The 22978-nt window shown below is 37.0% G+C and overlaps 2 protein-coding genes across 2 annotated transcripts in view; one reads left to right on the forward strand and one right to left on the reverse strand.

The window, feature by feature from the left end:
- LOC111511070 (Lysine demethylase 3) overlaps positions 1 to 22978 on the reverse strand; it is a 701967-nt gene that overhangs the window by 427114 nt on the left and 251875 nt on the right. The window contains exon 7 of the mRNA XM_074183020.1: positions 18566 to 18680. Coding sequence (XP_074039121.1) covers positions 18566 to 18680 — 115 coding nt within the window. The remainder of the gene's footprint in view (positions 1 to 18565; positions 18681 to 22978) is intronic.
- Positions 1 to 22978, forward strand: part of LOC141485720 (uncharacterized) — a 302145-nt gene that overhangs the window by 270257 nt on the left and 8910 nt on the right. The gene's annotated exons all lie outside the window — the stretch shown is intronic.

Consider the following 22978-nt stretch of genomic DNA (forward strand, 5'->3'; position numbering starts at 1 on the left):
GGTTGACATCTGCCGAACTTTCGTAGTGTCGTTCCGTCGACTTACACCGAACTAGTTCTACAGTTGTTCACGGGTGAGGGATTGATCGGTTACTCAAGTTGTCAAGGGTTGTTTTAGGGTTGCATTGCTTTGAGAAGGAGTTTTGATGGGTCATGGACTTGTTGATGATGTATCAAGTGGCTGTGGAGGAATTGTTAGATTTATGATGTTGTGCACAGCGCCCCCTTGGTGCTTGTAGTGTAGATTGGATGCACTGTGGCAACAACTGGTTAGCTGTCAGATGTGGCATTCTCTTAGTATTTGGAAGTTAGCCTTCGGTGAGTTTGGTTCGGAGTTCAAAGGGTATCATCAGACTGATTGTAGGATATATTTGGTTGTATTTGTGCCATCCTTCACGGGGATTATTTCTACAAGTCAGGATTGTATAGTGGAAGACTGATTGGTCATTTTGGTGTGGATATTTGCAGTCGGAAACTTAAGCTCTTTTGAGGATTTGTGGTGGATACCGAACTCGTGCCAGGTGGAAGGATTTCCGAAATTAGGTATGTCTGAATCACTGTCGCATCTCTCATGTGATCTTAGCTATGATATCACTTCTTCAATTCTACAACCTTCGTTTCTCGTCTCTAGATTCATAAGAAACAGAAGGCCCTCAGTCACTCATCAAGTCCCAGCAGGACTTCCGTGCAGAACACCGCACACGAAGAATCGTATAGAAAACCCCTTGGCCAGGGTAAGAATTTTACCATTAAATGTGTTTTAAATGATTTTAGTAATTTCTGGTTCCATCGTTATATCTCAACGGAATATTAGTATTGAAGAGAGGTTTCAACACTCATTCAATTTTCTTGATTTTTACGGATCATATGGTTATACAGGGCACCCAAAAATATACTCTTGTTATCTTGCTACTTTGCTTGATGAAAATATACCAGGGGTATTGATTAGTCAAATAGTCCTATTGAATGGGGGTTGAATCTCACCTTGTTTTTATCTGATTCTGATTGAGAATTTTCTTCCGTAGGGTTTTTCTTCCTGTTTTTCTTCCTGTTTTTCTTCCTGTTTTTCTTCCTGTTTTTCTTCCTGTTTTTCTTCCTGTTTTTCTTCCTGTTTTTCTTCCTGTTTTTCTTCCTGTTTTTCTTCCTGTTTTTCTTCCTGTTTTTCTTCCTGTTTTTCTTCCTGTTTTTCTTCCTGTTTTTCTTCCTGTTTTTCTTCCTGTTTTTCTTCCTGTTTTTCTTCCTGTTTTTCTTCCTGTTTTTCTTCCTGTTTTTCTTCCTGTTTTTCTTCCTGTTTTTCTTCCTGTTTTTCTTCCTGCTTTTCTTCCTGCTTTTTTTTTGTCTTCGTCAAGGGTTCCTGTTTTCCTTTATTTTCTTTCTGGATCTTATTTGGTGATCCATTACTGGTCCAGCTTGTCGTGCCCTACAGGGTGATCTATCTTGGTGGTGCTACAGGGTGATCCATCTCCGCCGTACTACAGGGTGATCCACCGGTGCTACAGGGTGATCTATCTTGGTGGTGCTACAGGGTGATCCATCTCCGGTGCTACAGGGTGATCCATCTCCGCCATACTACAGGGTAGCCTAACACCATATACCGGGTGGCCCAAAAGGAGCACGCAAGTTATAATTGATTTAATTGAATATTTGTGATATACTGAGATATTTGAATAATTGTTGCCCTTATGTTTATTGATACCTGTTGATATAGTGTTTGTTTATCGTTTATTGATTAAGAGTTTGTTATTGATACCTGATTGACATAGATATTTGTGAAACGGAAATTGAGGTATATTCTTCCTTTCACGATTGCTGATTGACACCGATGCGCCTACGCCTGAGCTCACGCGACGCAAACGAGTTTGTCTTACCATCCGATACTAGTATTTACGATTTCACCTACTCAATTTTCGTGGTAGTTTTACTCGACGTATTGTAGTTTTTTTTTGAGCGTCGTTACTACCGTAATTTATGACTGATTGAATTCGTGGTTATATACACCGCGCTCGTGTATTGACATTTGAACATCGCGTAGTAGTGTGAATATTGCATTGTTGTCTTAGAAGCGTTGTTGGTTAATCCATGTAAGTCAGGATTACTGAATAAATCATATTGGGGACCTTTATCTTTTATTTCCAATATTAATTGGTAAGTTATTGATATTGTGAGTTACTTAGGGTATCTGGAGGATTAAATTTACCTGGCGCCCATTAAGATCTATTTGAAATTTGCTAAGTTGTTTAACCCACTCCCGTCTCCACTGTTTAGCTTAGCCGCGGATACCCATCTGTCTTATTTGTTACCGACAGATGATTTAGTCCCCTCTTGTGGTTTGTGAGGTGACATGTTTACTTTATGGTAATCCATGATCACTTAAATGAAATGAATAAAAAATACTTTTGTGTTTGCATCTTGTATTGGCATCTTGGTTCGCCCAACTATCTGTATCTCAAATACCTGTCCTTGCAGCATAGCTGAAAAGTCTAATATAACCAATATTTCAAACTTCAGATTTCAGTTCTATACTTGATAATGGGGTCAAACACGAAACCGGTCGTATAATTAAAATCTACCAGTGGTATTTAGACAAAAGTGTTTTTTATTCATTTCGTTTAAGTAATATTATATATAAGTATATATGTTCATAGGTCTATTGTATAAGTGTTGATGATATTTTTAAAACAAGTCTGTACATAACCATGTTGATACAAAATTTTGGCGTTGAACTATAGTGTATGTTCTAACTTTACTTTTATGTAGGTGTTTTTATATTCACATTTTACCATTCTATATTTACATTTGTATTTATTTATCATAAGCTTTGTCCACAAGATTTATTCTTAATGACAATAAAGTATATTTAATGACAATAAAGTATATTATTATGATTATTATTATTATTTTCACCGTAGTGTGCGCTGGTCAGGCCCTATCCCCCGAAGCCCCGATACATTCGGGAGGGCGCGCCAGCATTATCAACCAATAACCACTTCCCACACCGTGGGGTTAGTGATCACTGGGTCCGAGAATCATGTGCCCTGAGCAAGCGCAGTGAGCCAAGAATGACAGCCTTCTGCATCTGGGCGGCTGAGATTTCTGCCTTAGTGCGGCAAGTCGATATGATTTTTAGATTCTAGAGTAGAGGGGACATCATTCCACCAAGGACTCCAATAACCAGAACAACCATCTTGACAGAGTGATCTGGATAGGGTCTGCGGAGTTCGAAGAGAAAATCTCGATATTTTATCCGTTTTTCCTCCTCTTTTCTGACGATATTCGTCTCGCCAAGAGCTGAAAACTCCACGACAGATATCGTTTTGCTCTGGTGGTCGAGAAGGACCACATCAGGCTTATTAGCTTGTATGAGCCTGACGATGGGGAACGAATAGTTCAAATAAATTCGGCACTTCTCGTTCCCCACAACGGATTCAATATCCCCCGGAGCGTACCTACGGCAACACCGGTGTCTCGTCAATACCTTAAGAGGGCCGCGTTATGTAGATGGATATAGGTCGAGACCGCATATGCTGGACATGCTGATAGCAAGTGCATTAGGGTCTCGGGCGCCTCGCGGCAGGCCCTGCACCTTGTGTCAGGAACCTCTATACCCAACACGCGACTGCGGTAGACTGAGGTGTTGAAGACACCATCCTGGCAAGCCATGATGAACCCCTCAGTTTCCGACTTCAGCCCACTCGACCTAAAAAAAGCGAACGTCAGGCGCTTTGATAAGCCGAGGTCTCCAATGTTATTGAAGAAGACCCCATGTATTGGCTTATCCTTGTGTCTCTGCAGAAGTAAAGTGATCTCTGCGGCTTTTATCTGAGCTTTTTGCTGAACGGGTTCCAACTCGGTGACAGAGTTGTGGTCACCTCGTTCAGAGTCGAAAACTATACCAAGTTCATCAGCTGCTCGGACAGCTGCCCTAAAGAGAAATGCTCCAATTCCTGCTCTCTTGTGGTCACGGAACATGCAGAGAAGGGGATCCGAACTCCTGACGACTTTACAGGCTGTATCCAGTACCATTCTTTCATGTAGACACTCCAAGTCCACGGCCTCCCTGTTGTCGGGGGAAGTACAACCGTGGAACAGACTATTTGGGATGCAAACTCCTATAGAGATGCATCATTTTTCGGGTCTTTACGTCGAGTTAATACAGCTCTTCCTGAGTCCACTTCACTACTCCAAACGAGTAGAGTAGAGTATTATTATTATTATTAGCATAGAGAAAATCAAAAGGCACAGAAATTGTCTATTTTTAGCTTATTTTTGCATGATATGACATATAGTCAGTCAACAGAATAATTCATAGAAAATAATCAGAGCTTCTTGCATAATCCAACTAAACACGTAAACAGGAAAATTAAATGCCAGCGTTTAATATTTTCACAAACGTGCAGACTCTCGTGCGTCACATAAAAATACCTGAATAAATTCTCTCTGCATAGAGGCGAGCAAAAAAAAGAAACGAAAAAGGAAAAATCGCAATTAAGAGTCCATCGCTGTCGCTCTACATGGCGTCCTAACTCAAATAAAGACCGAAGCCGGAGAACGGGTTTCCTTCTCTTATTTTTTTTCTATCTACAAGAGTATAAATTTCATTCGGGTGACTCGTCTTTATGGCTGGCTTGGTCGACGATGGTCGACGACCATTGTTGCCAATTCAATGAAGTTGTTTTACGAGCGATTGATGTCAAAAATCCGCGAAATCCCATCGAAGAATGCGATACACAAATTCATAGAAGAATAGACGCCTATTTGAATCATCACCTTAGGAATCACATGTTAAAAGGTAAGACCTCGTTAGTCTCTAGCTCGCGCAAGTTTCTACTTTTGAGGGTTTTCGTTCGTAGGGGTGCGACAGATGGTTAACGGAAAAACATATTTTAAACATATAAAACAGCACCTTGAATCTGAATTTCACGAAATGAGGTTCAATGAAAAAATTAACAAAAATAAACAATTGACAATCGAATTGACGCAAATTTAAAGAAATCCCTCTGTATCTGAAATCTCATGAGATGCAGTTGAACACAAAAATAACCGAAATAAACAGATAGATGAAATGATTATGGCTGGTCTCTAACAAATCATTTTCTGTTGCAGGGTCTATCAGCCAAGGTTTTCAGGTTTAACATTTTGTCTGCAACTGCACGAGGAAACGGAACGAACTCTTCCTCCCTCTGAGCTGGCCCGCCAAAGCCTCAGCTCAAGCGATGAGTCACCCAAACCAGTCAGTATGTCATTATGATAGATATTTCAGAAGATGGTCCACTAGTATCATTCCAGTGCTGCACATTCCGGCCTGAATAGTTACAGGTTACCTGAGAGGATCACGACGATGTCTCTTGGCTGGTGAGTACAATTTGTACCCTGCAGCCATGCGACAATCCTACTCCTCATCACCCTGTATGCCACCACTGCCGAAGCCAGTGCGCGGAAGCATACAGACTTCTGATTAAAAGGTTCATGAATGTCTACTGGCGGATGGCCTATTCCTAGATACACACCCTACCACTACATCTACAAGGATTTGGATCTTAGCACCCAGTGAGTGGATGTTCTCCTGAGTATCCACGCCTATAACATCGTCTAGCGAATTCAGACACACCCTAACCTAGTGCTACGTGATTTCCAGGACGCGACGATCCCAAATTCCGCGAGAGAGACAAGCACATAAGGCCAGTGGAGCAAAACCAGAGACCAACTAGGAGAGTCGCCGTCTGACAGCTCCAGTAAGTATCAAAAACTCCTCAGACATACACACATACACAATCCTGTTCTTACACACACACATCAGTCCGTGTACTCGTCTCCAGATAGGTACAGGAATCATCTTCACAGAGTAAAGTCAGGTACAACAAGTATGAGATAAAAATGAAGTATAAGCACCAGAGACTGACTTTCAACCAAAAGGGATACCAATCTCAGTTTTTGTTCATTCTTCGAATAATTATCTTGTAACTGTTATATAAATATTGAGAGGTACAGTTCAAGTAAACGATATAGTCTAACCTACCTTCCAATAGCTCCCATTTAATAATATGGTTGAGGAGCTAACTAATTTCGCTATTCAATGTTGGGGATGCAGTCAAAATTGCTGGGCTGTTGTTTAAAGAATACTCTTTGTTATATGGTCGAGCTTTCGAGAATGTTTATTCCCTTTATCAAGACATTAACTTGATGTTATAGTAAAAAGTCGAACGTTTTACTGAGAAACACAAACTTAGTACTTTTCATTATGGTAGCAACTAGAAAGCTTTCTAGTTGCTACCACGCCACTAGTAAGTGCCATGCATGGCCGTTGAAATAAAATTTAAAATTTCAAATCCTTTAAATGTTACTTACTGAATAAGTTTTATATATATTTTTTCTTTAAACCATAAAAATTTAATGTGTGACACTTTTCTACATAATGAAAAGTACTAAGTTTGTGTTTCTCAGTGAAACGTTCGACTTTTTACTATAACCTCAAGTTAATGTCTTGATAAAGGGAATAAACATTCTCGAAAGCTCGACCATATAACAAAGAGTATTCTTTAAACAACAGCCCAGCAATTTTGACTGCATCCCCAACATTATTCCGTATTTCTCCTTAACTAGTCAGTCAAGACTACCCATCGCTTTATATATATATATATATATATATATATATATATATATATATATATATATATATATATATATATATATAAATCAAGAATGAAATAATTCGTGGACACAACACTCAAAAAATAGGGGCAAACCGCGGACACGTGTTTCTGGCTATTGGCCTCATCAGCGCAGTGCAGCCAAGTGTAAAGATGGGCAACACTTGTTTGCCGAAAGCAGGAAACAACACATGCGCAGGGAGTCAACAACAGAAGCCAACCGCACATTTGTGGTTCCATTTAGAAGACCTAGAATTCCTAGGCTACATCTAACATGACCACGCAGGTAGCTATAGCTGCCTACGTGCTATAGCTGCTATAGCTGCCTATGACTCTTCAGCCAATCATAAAACTCGGTTAGTAAAAATTATCCAATACGGACCGCCAATTCTACAGTCCACGTGGACTAGTTTGCAGTCACTTCATTTCCAAGTATTAGTTTTTTTGGCCTTTGAGAGTGCCGCCAACTTCAAGTGTGCACAATATCGTTTACTTTGACTATAGAAACAATAGAGGAAAAGTGGAATTTCACTTGTGATTAACATTCTTCTGAGTTTTATTTCATTTGAAACATCCTGTTGCTGGATGAACGAGAAACATTTGTGAGACTAACCTCTATGAGGTATTTTGCATAAATGTCTGTCCGATATAATTGTTACAAGAAGTATAAAGTTAAATTATCCGAAATAACGTACAATAATCAATAATGAAGTACAGCTGGCAACACTGATGACAGCGAAAAATACTAACCTCCAAAGAAATTCACTGACAGCGAGAAACACTAACCTCCAAAGAAATTCAAGAAATAAGGAAGGCCACACCGCCGTATCGAAATCGGAGAATTGTATTTCCTGTTTCATTTGATACGGGTTTATATTTATCTTGGCACTGTGGAACGTCTTACAGGTCGGCATATCTTCAAGTCGCTCTTATCGTATTCCTTGAATGGAACGCAGAGGTTTTAATTTGCCAGCGATAGGGAAATCTTTACGACCTTTTATAGGGCTACGTCGTAAATTATTCGGCATTCGACACACAAAGATGCTCTCATACGAAAAAATCACTAAGGGAACTTGAGAGACTTATTTTGGCCGGATCTTTCAAGATGTCACTTTTGAACATGCCGAATCTTAAGAATGTATGGTTGAATTGTACACTGAATTATTATTATTCGGTCAAATTAGACCAAAAATAGGAGTGAAGGTACAAAAATTTGCATCCAGCTCAAAATTGGTAGGACTTTGCAAAATGCTATCATAAATGAAATCTAAAAAATTCTAATTGATCTGATTCCTGGAAAAAAGTTTACTTGGGCTCAAAGGTCATAAAAACGGGTTTTTCGCGATTTTAAGAAAAACGGTCAATTTTAACATAAAATAAGTTCAGAGAGAGAGAGAGAGAACATATTTTATTGTCATAAGAATAAATCTTGTGGACAAAGTTTCACTTAATCTATAACACGGTTTCTATGTAAAAAGTGCATTTAAATTGATCAATTTTCACTTTATACATAAAATCAGTTGGTATCTATAAAAACATATAAGTCATACAGGATACTGGGAAATAATAAATGAGTACATTTTTTTATATATAAAAACATATAAGTCGTACAGGATGCTGGTAAATAATAAACAAATTAGATATTTTTTCAAAGATTATCATTATAAAATTCTTGTATATTATAGTATGGTCTATCACTTGAAAAACCTTTCACAGCCTTCCTGAAACATTATAAAGACTTTATTTCTGTTACATTCTTTGGCAAGTGATTGAACATTTTACAACCATTATAAACAATGGAATCCTTTATGACTGATGTTATTGGTATTGGCAACGTAATATTGTTGGATAGCCCGTTCCAAAATTGAAGGTCGATTCTTTCAGTTGTATTGCCAATTGCATATACAGGAAATTTTCTGTGAAGATTCCTGCACTGACGCCTGTCGGATATAATCCAACGCCCTTCGTGGTATTAGCCAGGGGAGTAGTTGTTTTCTGATAGGCATCAGTCCATTCAACCCACTGTGTAGGTATATTCGAGACTGGCTTGAACGTTTAAAGTTCATTTCTTTAGACTATGTTAGTTTTCGAAATACTTATATACAGACAATTTGAATCACACCAACTTTTTACATTCATCATATCGATGAATGTGATTTTAGTTAAATCATTTGCATGGTCCGATTGCCAAAAAATGGTAGTATCCGTCCGCAAAAAGTGTGAATTTTCCTGAGATATTTATAGTTGTCAAATCGTCGAGGTTAATAAGAAACAATGTTGGCCCTAGTAATGAACCTTGAGGCACACCATTACGTATTTTCCAAATTTCTGAGCGATGGGTTGTTTCCAGAGTCAAGAAGTTGGAAGAGTCGTCACACGTTTTCACGCCACCTTGAGGTAATGTACTTTGTGGATTTTTTACGTGGTTTTCCTGGTAGGAGTATTCCACGGATCTGTTGTGATTTTGTCTGGAACTATTGAATTAATCCAATCTCAGATCCCAATAACTTTGAAGCAACAACTCATACACTCAAACAGCAACAGCAGAAACTAATCAACTAAATTCTTGTCCCACATCTTGAAAATAATGAGATCAGTAACAAAAATATAACCGACGATGTGATCTGCTGGTCCTCATCACAGTCATTGAAAGAATGAGAAATTATTGTTTTTGAAGAGGACGCATACCATATTGTTCTTCTGACGACGCTCTCCGTAAAAGGTCAAGACACAATTCCGAAAGAAGAAAAGTACCAACCAGTTTCTTTATTCCTACTCAGAATAACACAAACTGGACCTGGACCTTCACGAAACGTGAAGAAGAGTAGGCATGCAATTGCTAAACTTCACCCATAGCACGCTGACATGAGAACTTCTGGAGATGCACTGTTTGGAACCTTTGGTTTAGTGATGAATATTATTGGGGGTTCTACCCCAACACCAAGCCATTATTTTTAACACCTCGCCATGTGTTTCAATCACCAAGGACCATATTCAAGAGGAGGGAAGATCAAACAATTTGATCTTGCTCTTGAAGATGATCATTTGGTGATCAAAACACGTGCCGAGGAGTTAAAAACAACGGTTTGGTGTTAGGTTAAAACTCCAGTAATGTTCATGAGCACTGCTGCTAAAATTTTCTCCAAGAATTCACTTAATTACAAATAGAGGAATATGATAGCAATTGCTTCTTGAAGTGGTATGGTGTCCCGAAGAAAGGAAACTAACTAAATCAGTTTCGGTATGGCACATTCGGTAGGAACTTCTATATCACCCCCGGGTTTATGGGTATTCTGGGTGTTTGAAAGATCAAATATGTCATTTTGTTGAAACAAATAATATTATAACTTCGGTTCAATCTGGTTTCCGAAAATCTCATAGCACCACTACAGCTTTACTAAATATCACCGATGACATTCTCACTTCAATTGATAAAGGCCAACTAGTTTACCTGATTCTACTAGACTATAGTATGGCGTTCGATACTATTGATCGTAATGTTTTGTGTGATAAACTTCTATACTACGGTTTTTCTCAGGAAGCTTGTGGGCTTATTCGTAACTATTTATCGGAACGATGTCAGTCGGTAGTAGTAGATTCATTAAAGTCAGATGCTCAAATAGTGAATTACGGAGTGCCTCAAGGATCAATCTTGGGACCTATTCTTTCTTCCATCTATATTTTGGATTTTCATGAGTGTCTGAAGTTTTGTACTATCCACCACTATGCCGATGATACTCAATTATACCTAGACTTTACGAGCAATTCAATCCTTTCAGCAACTTCTCAAATTGAAGAAGACTTAACATATTTATACAATATCTCAACCGCACATAATCTCACGCTTAACCCTTCGAAATCAGTAGCTATGCTTCTCGGAAAGAAATCAAAACGTGAACAGCTAACACAAAATTTTCAAATCAGGTTAGCAGGTATGCCGTTAACCTTTGTAAGTGAAATCAAAAACCTAGGTATTTGGTTTGATGTTGACCTAAGATTTACCAAGCACGTCAGCTATCTCTGTCAGAGCTCGTTCAATATTCTGAGACAGCTGTATCCTAGTCGTGATTTGCTATCTACTAAAATGAAACTCGAGTTGTGCGAATCACTGGTGATATCTAAATTATCATATTGCGACAGTATTTATGGTCCAGCACTTCTACAGGCTGATGCAGCTAGACTACAATAAATTCAAAATTCCTGTTTACGTTTTTCTCATGGAATACGTAAATTTGAACATATTAGTATGAAATTTAAAGAAACAGGATGGCTCAAATTAGATAACTGTCGAAAACTCCATTTCCTTACCTTGACACACAAAGTTATAACGTCTGGCAAACCTACGTATCTCGTCAATAAACTTACTATGTTCAAAAACCTCAACAGGAAAAATAATATGCTAGTTATTCCCAAACACTCGACTGCACCTAAATTCTGTGACACTCTTCCCAAGGAGTTTTGGAACTTCTCTTTATACAATTTCAAGAAGAAATTGAGTATCTTACTTCAGTCACTATAAGTTGCTTTTAAGACGAACCTGTATATGATTATTGTTTACGCTAGGGTTATAAATGAATGTTAATAAGTGTTTACTAAGGTGAAAATATTTTACAAGAATTTAGGCACATATTTGTATTTATATTTAGAAACAAATTATTACTTTTTTTTAATTTAAATTATTATTTAAAAATTTATTTTTATTTGATTTGTAATTTTATATTTTATACTTACACGAGTATAAATTGATCTGGAAATAAGTATTTTTGATTTTATATACGCTAATACTCAAATTTTACTTTTATATTTTTCAATGATTCACTTATATTTTTATTGTCTTCTATGATTCACCTATATTTTTCTTTCTTTTTATTTTTCGCTAGGTTAAGTTGAAAAGCAGCTTAGGCGGATACTTCACCTTTTCATTGACCCTTAATTATTGTTCTAAATTTTTGTATTTCATTTTTTATACTATGTCGATGAATAAAGACGATTATTATTATTATCATTATTATTATTATTTTTTTCACCGTAGTGTGCGCTGGTCAGGCCCTATCCCCCGAAGCCCCGATACATGTGCCCTGAGCAAGCGCAGTGAGCCAAGAATGACAGCCTTCTGCATCTGTGCGGCTAAGATTTCTGCCTTAGTGCGGCAAGCCGGTATGATTTTAAGATTCGAGAGTAGAGCGGACATCATTCCACCAAGGACTCCAATAATCAGAACAACCATCTTGACAGAGTGATCTGGATAGAGTCTGCGGAGTTCGAAGAGAAAATCTCGATATTTTATCCGTTTTTCCTCCTCTTTTCTGACGATATTCGTCTCGCCAGGAGCTGAAAACTCCACGACAAATATCGTTTTGCTCTGGTGGTCGAGAAGGACTACATCAGGCTTATTAGCTTGTATGAGCCTGAGGATGGGAAACGAATAGTTCAAATAAATTCGGCACTTCTCGTTCCCCACAACGGATTCAATATCCCCCGGAGCAACACCGGTGTCTCGTCAATACCGTAAGAGTGCCTTAGATGGTAATATAGCACACTTAGGGCCGCGTTATGTCGATGGATATAGGCCGAGACCGCATATGCTGGACATGCTGATAGCAAGTCCGGTCTCGGGCGCCTCGTGACAGGCCCTATTATTATTATTATTATTATTATTATTATTATTATATCTTTAAGACGTTTTGCTGGTACCCGTCGTTAGCTTCTTCACAGGTGCTTCCTCTTTCTTCATGGGGTCTGTATCATGTCTAATGTTGCCTTTGTCAGCTTTTCAATTATCATTCACCTAACTGAGAAAACTAGTTCTTTGTTTTCAAAAACGGAACACAAGCACTACTGGAAAATCCTTAAGACGCTCTAAGAGCGGTGCCTGTGCAAAAGTAGCGATTCACATTGGATTTGAACGCTGAAGATTAAATCCATTTGGAAAAACGTTATCAGAAAGTTTGTTCCACATAAAGGCAGTTTTCCAAATGGACGAGTTCTTAAACAGTGAAGTTCGAGGTGTACTGAGTTGAACCACACAACGATGAGCAGCCACAGTCCGTCGCGTATTTCTGAAATGTACCGCTCATGGTGGAATCAAATTTGCCAAGTCACTTGAACACTTCCCAGGAAAGTATCTATAGAAGAAGATCTGAGCTTTATAAAGCATCAAAAGTTGCTGAGGTGTGTACAGTTTTCTGGTTCGGAACAGTGTTCCAAGCTTTTGAGAAGCAGCCTTTGCAGTTCCAGCGACATGATTGTGCCAAGACATATATTGGTGTCTATTTTAAACTCCAACAAACTTATCGAAGCAGAAAGCGGAATTGTTCAACAAATGACTAAAGAACAGTGACTGAATGGAATTACTTATTGAACTTTCCATTATTTTTTGTTGACAGACTGGGGGAGAACAGTGTGGGGGACTTGGTTGATATCTGAATGAAGTAATGTTGTACGTCATTTCGATTGATCTTTTCTTGAGCAGACTTGAAAGGGATATCTTCAATAGTTATAGTAATTGCCAATTAGACGGTGCGACCTCGTTAATCTTTGGCTTACACTTTCAATTTTTCAGGTTTGCAGTTCATAGCAAGACGACAGCTCTTACAAGTGTGTTTTCTAAATTCCATTAGTAGACATTGTATTGATATTTGTTCGTGTTTGGTTGAGCAAACGGTAAGCAAGAAAAATATAATTTTCTTTCGCATTTCCATATCATTCAAGTAAGCAAATTGGTTTTAAGTCAAACAATTTGCTTGCATTCTGGAATTTTTTCACTTCATTTTAGGTAATGAAGACAAAAACAAATAACACAACCCTGTAAAAAAGGACGCCTTGTTGATGATAATCATGATTTGTGATGGAAATCATTGAAAAAATTTCAATTTATGATTCATTTCAATATCCTTGGACCACTAAATCAATGATTAATTACAAAAAAATGTATTATAAGCATAATCTGGCCTGACTAGGTATGATTACAATGTCACATTTTTTACAGTTGTGGTTAGTTTCATGCACCAGTAAGTACAATTATGAAAGAGACCACAAATAATGAACAGCAGAAAGTGCAAGCAATGAATGGAATATTCAGGGTGGACAGACAAAGTGAAACAAATATATCCGTTATCACAAAAATCATCAATTAGAAATCACAGAGATTCTAGGGTTTCCCATAGAAAATGAAATCTTTTTTTTTGTGGTTCCAAATTGAGGTAACATTCATTACGCTTTCTCACAGCACATGATTCTTGCACCTTATGATCATCTATCTGACGATGTGGGGGAGTGGTCACAGATTATAGAAGCTTCGTTGCAGAAACAGACTAGCGTAACTTTTCAGATGAAATAATAATAACCGAAATAGTTTTTGTTAAAAAAACCAATTCAAAATTTAAATTGTAACTAAGTAATTGTTCGGCTGCTCACTTATTACTTAGTTCCAGTTCAAACTCATAATCGCACCCGTGTCCAAACAATAATTAGGATTATATTCGAACTATTCTCGAATATTCCAAAGCATTTCGGGAATGATTCCAGGGCACATATTATAACTGGAAGATAATAATACTCTTTACTAACGCAATGCATAGTTTTTCATTTTAAATCGACAGAAGTCAAATGCGGTGAACGAGCAGGTCATTCCAACGGACCCCCCTACCAATCCACATACCTGGGTATGTCTGATCCAACCAATCCCTTACAGGATAATGAAATTGGGGCACACCATCTTGTTGGAAAACAACTGGATTCTCGAGTTCGTTTTGATTGTCGGACACAATTTCTTGAATCCGTGGGTGAATGAGGTTCTGAAGTAACTCCAGAGATGAATCAACAATCAGATTTTCTTCTAGATTTGTTTAAAGTTAATTTCTTTTGAACTATGCGTAAGAAACTGAATGCCTTTTTTGTTGTGTATGATTTGGAGCTGACCTGGTCTGGGGGCTTCAATCTTTGAATATATCAACATCGGAAACTCAACAGTTTCAATCTCCTTTTGGTTACAAAGTTACGAATTATCATTTTTGCCAATCTCCAATTCAAACACCAATAACTTTGCAACCGTTTATTAAAATTTAATTCAACAGTGGCGGTACTTGTTTAGAGAATTGAAATGTGTTTCGGCTCAAAAAGAATGCTCAGGATGTGGAGCTTACTCCAGATCACTGAGCATAAGGATTAAGTGGGGAATGAAAAAAAAACAACGTGGTTCAAACAGAACTGGCTGGTACCTCAATCGCCACAAAAGAAATAACCAGGAAAGGATTTTTTGGCGAAAACATAAAGTTCTGCACTAATAGTAGACAAGCCCTATTAGCCTATAACAGACAACGTGCTACCTCAGGGCTAGTACTAGAGTGCCATCAAGATTTAGCCAAAGCCTCGGTAGATAATAATATCATCCTGAGGTGGGTTAAAGGGCACGACACGAGTAAAGGTAATCACATGGCCGACTCTTTAGCCAAGGAAGCGGCTGGACTAAGAATTTCAGGACCCAGTGGCACCTTCGGCCTCATGACTTCGGCAATTTCAGAACTATCCAAACGTCACACCCATGTTCAATCCCTAAAGAGGTGGGATGGAATCAAAGGATGCAGTCTTGCCAAGATCACCCTGGGAGACCCTGGGAAGCTGGCGCTGAAGAAATATCTGGCGATGACCAAGAAAACCTACGCTTAACAGTAGGATTTCTGACTGGCTACTGTCAACTAAGGAAACACCTCCATAATATGGGGCTAGTGGACACACCTGTATGCAGGATGTGTGAACAATGAAAGAGTGTGTGTTCGGCGAGTCTTGGCCTACACCTGCCGATATAAAAGAGAGGTCTCCTAGTGATCTGCCCAACTTCCTGGAAAGAACAGGATGGACGATGACCCAGGAGGTCAACTCCTCAAGAGGATGTACAATGGGTCACATGTGGCCTAAGTGCTGTCGGCCTACACTCACCCTCCCTACTCTACAGATACAGAAAAGTTGGCAGCGCTCTCTCTGCGACGAGTGACGTCACACATAGGTTTTTTATAAAAAATAAGTGATTCCTCTTCATAGAAATTGTATGACTTGCCCCGTTCGAAAGTTGAGAGGAGGAGCACTGTTTACATCCACGCTGTATGTTAATTTATTAGAGGATTGTGTATTATTTTCATCGTTGTCGCTGCTTTCTCTACAAAAGTTATTTTCTTCATAGCAATAATGCATATTTCTTCCTCTCCCTTTATACCCGTTCCTCATACAAGCCCAAAATAAAAGGTCACAAATAAAACCTTGCCATTTTCTCCGACAACCAGGCGGCAACCAGGCGGCCATTTTCTCCGACAACCAGCTCATTTCAAATCTTCTCAAGACTGGTGGGAAGCTGTCCGAGCACACTCAAGGAGCTAAGTACCCAAAATAGGATCTCTGTAGCTTGGGTACTCGGACATGAGGATCACAAGGGCAATGAGGAGGCCAATGTTCTAGCCCGTGATCGGCCCAAAACCCTTCTGCGGGTAAGCGAAAGCATGTGTAAAGACATCCATAAACTCATGGATGCAAGCCGAATCGATATATTGGTGGAATAAGCTCCCAGGAATGAGGCAGGCGAAAGAGTTCATAAAGAAACCATCGCCCAGATTCACAGAAGACCTGCTAAACCACAACAGTAAGGTTGTAAGGGTAGTGGTGGGTCTACTAACGGGGCATAGCCGATTCAGGTAATATATGTGCAATATGGGTCTGACAGAAGAAACCCAATACAGGTTCTGTCAAGAAGAGGAAGAAACCGCACTGCATGTGCTCTGTGAATGCGAAGCTATAGCAAGGCTGAGACATGCAAGATGCGGGGAAGAGAGGAAGAGAAACCAGAGGCTGACAGCTATATGAAGGGGTCAGTGTCAAGGCTATGGACTCTCATCAAAGAGATCAAGCTAGACAATGAGCTCTAAAAACCAAGGAGCATCACAATGGATCTGAAAAGCTCGCAGTGAATCAGGCCAGGAGCTAGCTCTCCGACAATCTAACCTAAATACTCGTTTCCCATACAAGCCCAAAATAAACACAGCTTATAGAGTGTTCAAAAGGATTCGTTATCAAAATCTGCAGTTTGCAATTGTTTACAAGTGACTCCACCTGCGCTCAGACATTATTATCTTATTACAACCCTCCCCGATGTTCACATGAATGGCGCTTGTTTCTCTTTTGACGAAACTTGCCTTGGAGTTGCAAATAGAATACAGATGCCGTCTTCAACCTAATTATCTCTCTACGACCCGTTCGGACCGTTGATTATGTACATTTTTCCGAATATACTTCAAAAGCAACTTGATTAAAGTCGACGAACGCTAATTAAACGGTGCTTAATAAGGCTCGTGGCCCGTATTGAGGGCGAAATTACAGCTCATTGGAGAGCAATTCCAGAAACTCCATTTATGCGTCTTATTGAAGCTGCTAAACAGGTTGCGAGTCAATTACTCAAGATGGAGTGAATTGTCGGGACGTAAAGCGAGAAAGGAAAGTGGTTCTCTCTGCCAGTACGGGCGATAAGCTCAATTGAATGGATTCTGAGGGAGAGGCACAAACCCTGATGGATTCCGAAGGAAAATTGAGCAGGGGTAGAATGAAAAACTCACAGGAAAAGTTAATATGTTTCGAACGTGGTGAAGTAATGTACATAATGAAGAAAAACATTTTCTGTTGAGAAATAGTATTTGTTGGTGTTAATTTTCAGATTGTGTAAGGCTATAAACACCTAAAAAGTAGTTGGAAACATTGAATAAATAGTTATTGATAGTAATATCAAGTTGATACGGTAATCAAGCAACCTTTAAGCCCCTTCTGTTGATATACCAGATAAAAAAATCATTATTTAAGACGCACTTCAGAGCAGACCAAAAATTTGACATTCGAAATGAAGTGTATTAAAATGAAGCAGATATTTTCAAGAACAATGAAACAATTGAATTTTTCCTCTTGTTCAACGGGAACTTGACTCAAATTAGGAATTATGTAAACTATCCGGTGGGAAACGAAATTATCTTTTTTCGATGAAAAATAATGAGTTTAGTTTCCTTTCAATTAAGAGACAGAACGTGATTGAAACCATTGTTCAAATTTCTTGAAATCCTCATTAATATTGTTTTTTCTAAAACGATTAGCTTTTTATTTGAAAATGAAAGCAGGTATTTTGTATGTACAATGAATATGGAATTGGACCCAAACATGATCCCTGAGTAACGCTTTTATTCATCAAAGATCTGTCAGATATCACTTCATTCATCTGCAGAATATGAGTTAGAAAGATCATTCACCTTCCTTCTAATATCCATTGCCTCAATATTTTCAGAAGAATTGTATGATCAAAAGACTTGAATGCCTTCTTCAGATCCACAAAGGCAGCTACTACTTATTTTCCTTATCAGATTAACATGAGTGAAATCAATCGACATCAGTATAACACTTTTTTTTTAAACAATATCGGTTTGGAAAAATGCATGCATTTTATTGATGAAATCAACTTTTTCTTTTCAAATTTTTGTTCCAAAATTTCGGAAAATATATTAAATTATTCTATTGGGCTGTGATTTTCGAGATCATCAGCCTTTTCATTTTCAAATATTTGTGTCACTGATACATGATTCGAATCACTGGAAAAAATACTTTTATGGAGTATTCATTATTCAATTTACTCATCAGTTCAACCAATATATTTCTGAATATGAAAATGCCTTTGGTAACATGTTTTTTAGGAGTGCCTATAACTTCTAGATTTTTTTTTTCTTTTTCAGTTCATCAGTGATAATTTTCCCGTACACTCGTAATACCTTTACCAAAAACTTAGGTAATGTTTCGAAATATTAAAAAAATAAATACATTTTTGTGCAACTTAAAGGTTTGTATGTATCGGAATTCCAATGAATACATAAAAAATCCGTGTAACATCGAAAAACTCACCTTTATCCGGCGGTTCCGGGGGAATTCCAGCCTCTAGAACAGCAAACCTACCCGATCTAGGTTTCCTTGAGTTTACGCTGCAGGTAACACTCGGCAATCCCTTTATCAGGCGATTCTGTAAAACAAAAATCAATAAATGAAGGCATATCTCATGAATACATTCAATTGTCCAAAAGCCAAAAATTCTCTGTAAAATCTAAATAAAAATCATATTTTCAGTAAATTTATTGTTCAGCAGTTTGTGGGTTGGTAATAAACCTATTTATATCAGTAAATCAACAACCACTTGTCTTAATTATAAGCTGTCATTCAAAATGAATGTGTTGCCTCACTAGATATTACCGAGCAAGCAAATATTGCGATGAATAATTTGCTGCCAGCAAAATCAAGGGAAAACTACGAATATAATTTCGAAAGTTTTATGAGTTGGGTAGAGAAGAAAAGCATAACTTCGTATTTCGAAGACGTTCTTCTCGTTTATTTCGAAGATTTAGCAAAAATTTTGAAACTACCGTCATTATGGATAATTTACTCCATGCTGAGAAATACCCTGGATATCAAAAAAAAAAAATGTGGACATCAGTAAATATTCCAAATTACATGCCTCTCTGAAACGTGTATTATATCTGAGAGGGACTACTTTGAGAGAAAGAGAGAGTATGTGTTTATTATTCAAGATACATGTGGTAAAAAGAGAACATGTAAATAACTACATCCAGATGAATTTACAATTACATAAGTAGGTACATGAAAATAATACATATAAATAATCACATCTAGGTAAAAGTACACATATATTATTACATATAAGCACCGTCAATTTCATATCGTTGCGTCATTAAAATATTGTATCAGACTGTAATAGGCTTCAGATGCCAGTCTTTCATGTAACTTTCTCCCAAAAGTTTCAAGAGAATCCATGTTCTTTATCTCTTCAGGAAGTTTATTATACATTTTGACACCGACATACATTATTGGGTCTTTGATGAGCGTGGATTGTTATTTTCATATAAATATTTTTTCTTGCAGATGAGACATGTAGCTTCTAAAACGCAGATTGAGGTTATTGTTAGTATTCCGTGTTTCAGTAAAAGAGGTTTGCAAGAACTCAACCTATTTACTTGGCACAAATACCGCACCGCTCGAACCACAGAACTGGATTGCGTATCTCAAGTTTGACTCAATGAGAGCAAAAGAGACATTTTTTGCCGCAGCATAACCTAACTCTTTAGAGACCTGAGGGTAAAACATTTAAATGTAAGAAATTTGGTTTTATAGAAATTTAAACATAGAAAATTCTTGTAACATTTTTTTTGAAGCAAATTCATATCTTCGAAGTGCCATAGAATGGAAGTGGCAAATAAAGTGAAGGAACCAGATATATCTAAGAGAGAAAGATCATTTATATACAGAAGAAATATATATGTACCTAAAACTGGTCCTTGAGGTACTCCTCAACTAACTTTTAGTAATCCGGATGTATAGTCAATTTTAACCAGTTGGTTTCGTCCTGTCAAATATGATTCTATCCACTTCAGAGCCATGTCTCTTATACCATAGTGAGAGAGTTTCTGCAGTAATAATACAGAAAGGAATAAAATATAAATTGATGAATAAAGAAATATTTTTTGAAAAAAAACAAATTCACCGTCTTTTTTGATCAGATCTCGTATATAAAAATGTTATTTTATACTTTTGAATCAATTTCTTATCGAAATCGATTAATTTTTCCTCTTATTTATTTTTATTATACAGGACTCTGGACTGAATGACAAAAAAGTTAAAGATCCATCTACTTCCACTTCACAATCAACATTTTTTCCAACGCTACAAATTTTTATTCTTCCTTCTTCCAATATCAAATAAACAACCCCGATTGCCGGTCGAATGTAGTCTATTATCTCCGTCATCCACCGTAAATTATGCCTTCGATTAATCAAGACACCCCCGAATTTAACTCGCGATTCGTGTCAAACCCCCGTGAAGCCCGAAATTCCCCCTGGAAGACTCGAGTTTCGAATATCGGCCTCAAGAATGCGAAATCGATAGAGTAATAAATCGCTCGCTTACGAGAAATGATTGTTTCCGAAGAAAATAGAATAGGGGAACTAGCAGGTGGTTGTAAATTATACGTTGAGTACAGGTACGGACTCGAATTAAATAGTGGATTGTGCTCACTTAGGGAATTCACAGTGTCACACACTTAAGATGAAGGCACTGTAATAAATGAGTCTTTGACCTGTATTTACTTTTATTTTTAATATTTAAAAACACCCTTGTTCTGTTTATCTATGACATTATAAATCTACAAAAATTCTCACTGGGGTCATCCCCAGAACTCGTCTTGACGGGCTCCCGTGACCGATTACCCGTGGACATTGCAAAAACTCACTCCCTCGCCTCTCTTCCTAATTCCGATGAGTATCTATTTTTCATGACGGTGCGTCTGGCCAAAAACAAGGAGACTGTTATATAAAACACTCTCACGGTCTGGCCGAAGATGTTACATTGTATGAGACACAGGGCCGGCGTTTGAAATTCTCAATCAAAAGAAATCTATTTATTCCCGAAGCTAGAATATATACTAACATACATAGCTTTTGCTAGGTATTACATCAACCCTGTATTTTAGTCATTTTCGAAAAAAAATATATGATTTTTGGTACAGGCGTAGACATTCATAAACCGGAGTTTTCGCAATACTTAGCCGGAGTGACAGCCTTACACCCAGCTTACTGAGAAAAGAGCAAATTCTCGATATTTTGCGTCGCGCTAGAGATACTGAAATGAGTTATTTGAAAAAGTTGCCCAGAAATCGATTTTGACCCTACATACCAAATTTTATCCCAAAATTCGAAATTTTAATTTTTTTTTATATGAAAAGCTATAGAAATGATAAAATAGTTAAAATCAATGAAATAAATGTATTCAAAATGTATATTGGGTTTTTTACTCCTATTCCTACATTATAACGAATTTATCATTTTCATAGAGCCATTATTTAGATCCATTGATTGAAAATTGGACGAATATGAAATTCGAATTTTCTGCATTGAAATTCGGTATACAGGCTCGAAATCGATTTCCCAGCAATTTTTCCAAATCATCAATGCGAAGCAAAATATCGAGAATTTGCCTTTCTCGGTATAAGTATTACGAAAAGTGCGACACATGAAGGTCTACGCCTGAACCGAAAATCAATTATCTGCTTTCAAAAATGACTAAAATACAGAAGTGTCTTCATCTTAAGTGTGTCACACTATAATCAAAACTGGAATTCAACCAGATTTCAAGTCAAGGATTCACAAAACTGGGGTTTAGTCAGGGTCACAAAATTCATTTTTTGGAACTTCTGTCCAAGGGCACCGAAAAAAAAGTTGGGTTTGTTTTTTGCAAATACCTCGTAAAATATTAAAGATATCAGAAATTTGAATATAGATCCTCAAAGAGAAAGAAATTTCCTAAAAAAAAGTTTCACATCCCTGAACTCTATCACCAATATTTATAATTTTAATTTAGAGGCGAAAATAGGACTCAATAATAAAAATTATTTCAATCCATTAAATATCATTATTGGGAAAAAAATCATATAGCTTCTAGGCAATTGAAAAAACGAAAATCTGTGGATATACTTTGGTTAATTACCTAATTTTTACAAGTTTTGAATTCACATAAAAACCCTGATAATTTTTAAACTATAAACCTCAAATTTTCTTCACTTCTTGAAGCTTTCTTGAAAAGCCTTCTAAAAAATTTCCCGTTGGAAAAATACAAATAGGTATTTTGATTTTCCAATGTGATACTTATGATCAAAGACGTTAAAAAGAGAAAAATTCATTTAAAACAATTAATTTTTTTTAATATCTAAATTTATTCCTATTCTTTTCATTTAAAGTACATAAAAATTATTTTTCGTAATTTTTAGCTCTATTTGTTTAAAAAATTACTAAAAAAATGTATTGTTTATAAGATATTTGAAATTTTTTTGGGGTGACTTTTATCAGTGATGAATATTATGATTTTTTAATAACAAAATCTTTTTTTTTAATTATTGCTTAAAAACGCAGTTGTTCATTAACAATTTTTTTGCCACTAAATACAAATATTAAGCAACGATTTAAAGAAACATAATTTCTATTTATCTATGATATTCTGAAAAAAAACTTTTTTAAAATTTATATTTTTTTAGTTACTTTATAAACAAATTTTCAAGCAAATTAATTTTTATGATCTATATTTTTTAAATACTACTAAACAAAAACAAAAACAACCATGTGTCACTTTTTGTGTAAAAAATTTCTTCTCAATTGTTTACTTTTTTTTTAATATTTGGTTCTATTTGATTGGGACAGTGAGAGTTATTGAAGTTTATGAGAACTATGCATAACTAGGACGCGAGAGTCACATATGATT

This window comes from Leptinotarsa decemlineata, unplaced genomic scaffold (genome assembly GCF_025532065.1).
Source record: "Leptinotarsa decemlineata unplaced genomic scaffold, Ldec_3_MD MMD2_tig00026330_RagTag_RagTag, whole genome shotgun sequence".
Classification (NCBI taxonomy): domain Eukaryota; kingdom Metazoa; phylum Arthropoda; class Insecta; order Coleoptera; family Chrysomelidae; genus Leptinotarsa; species Leptinotarsa decemlineata.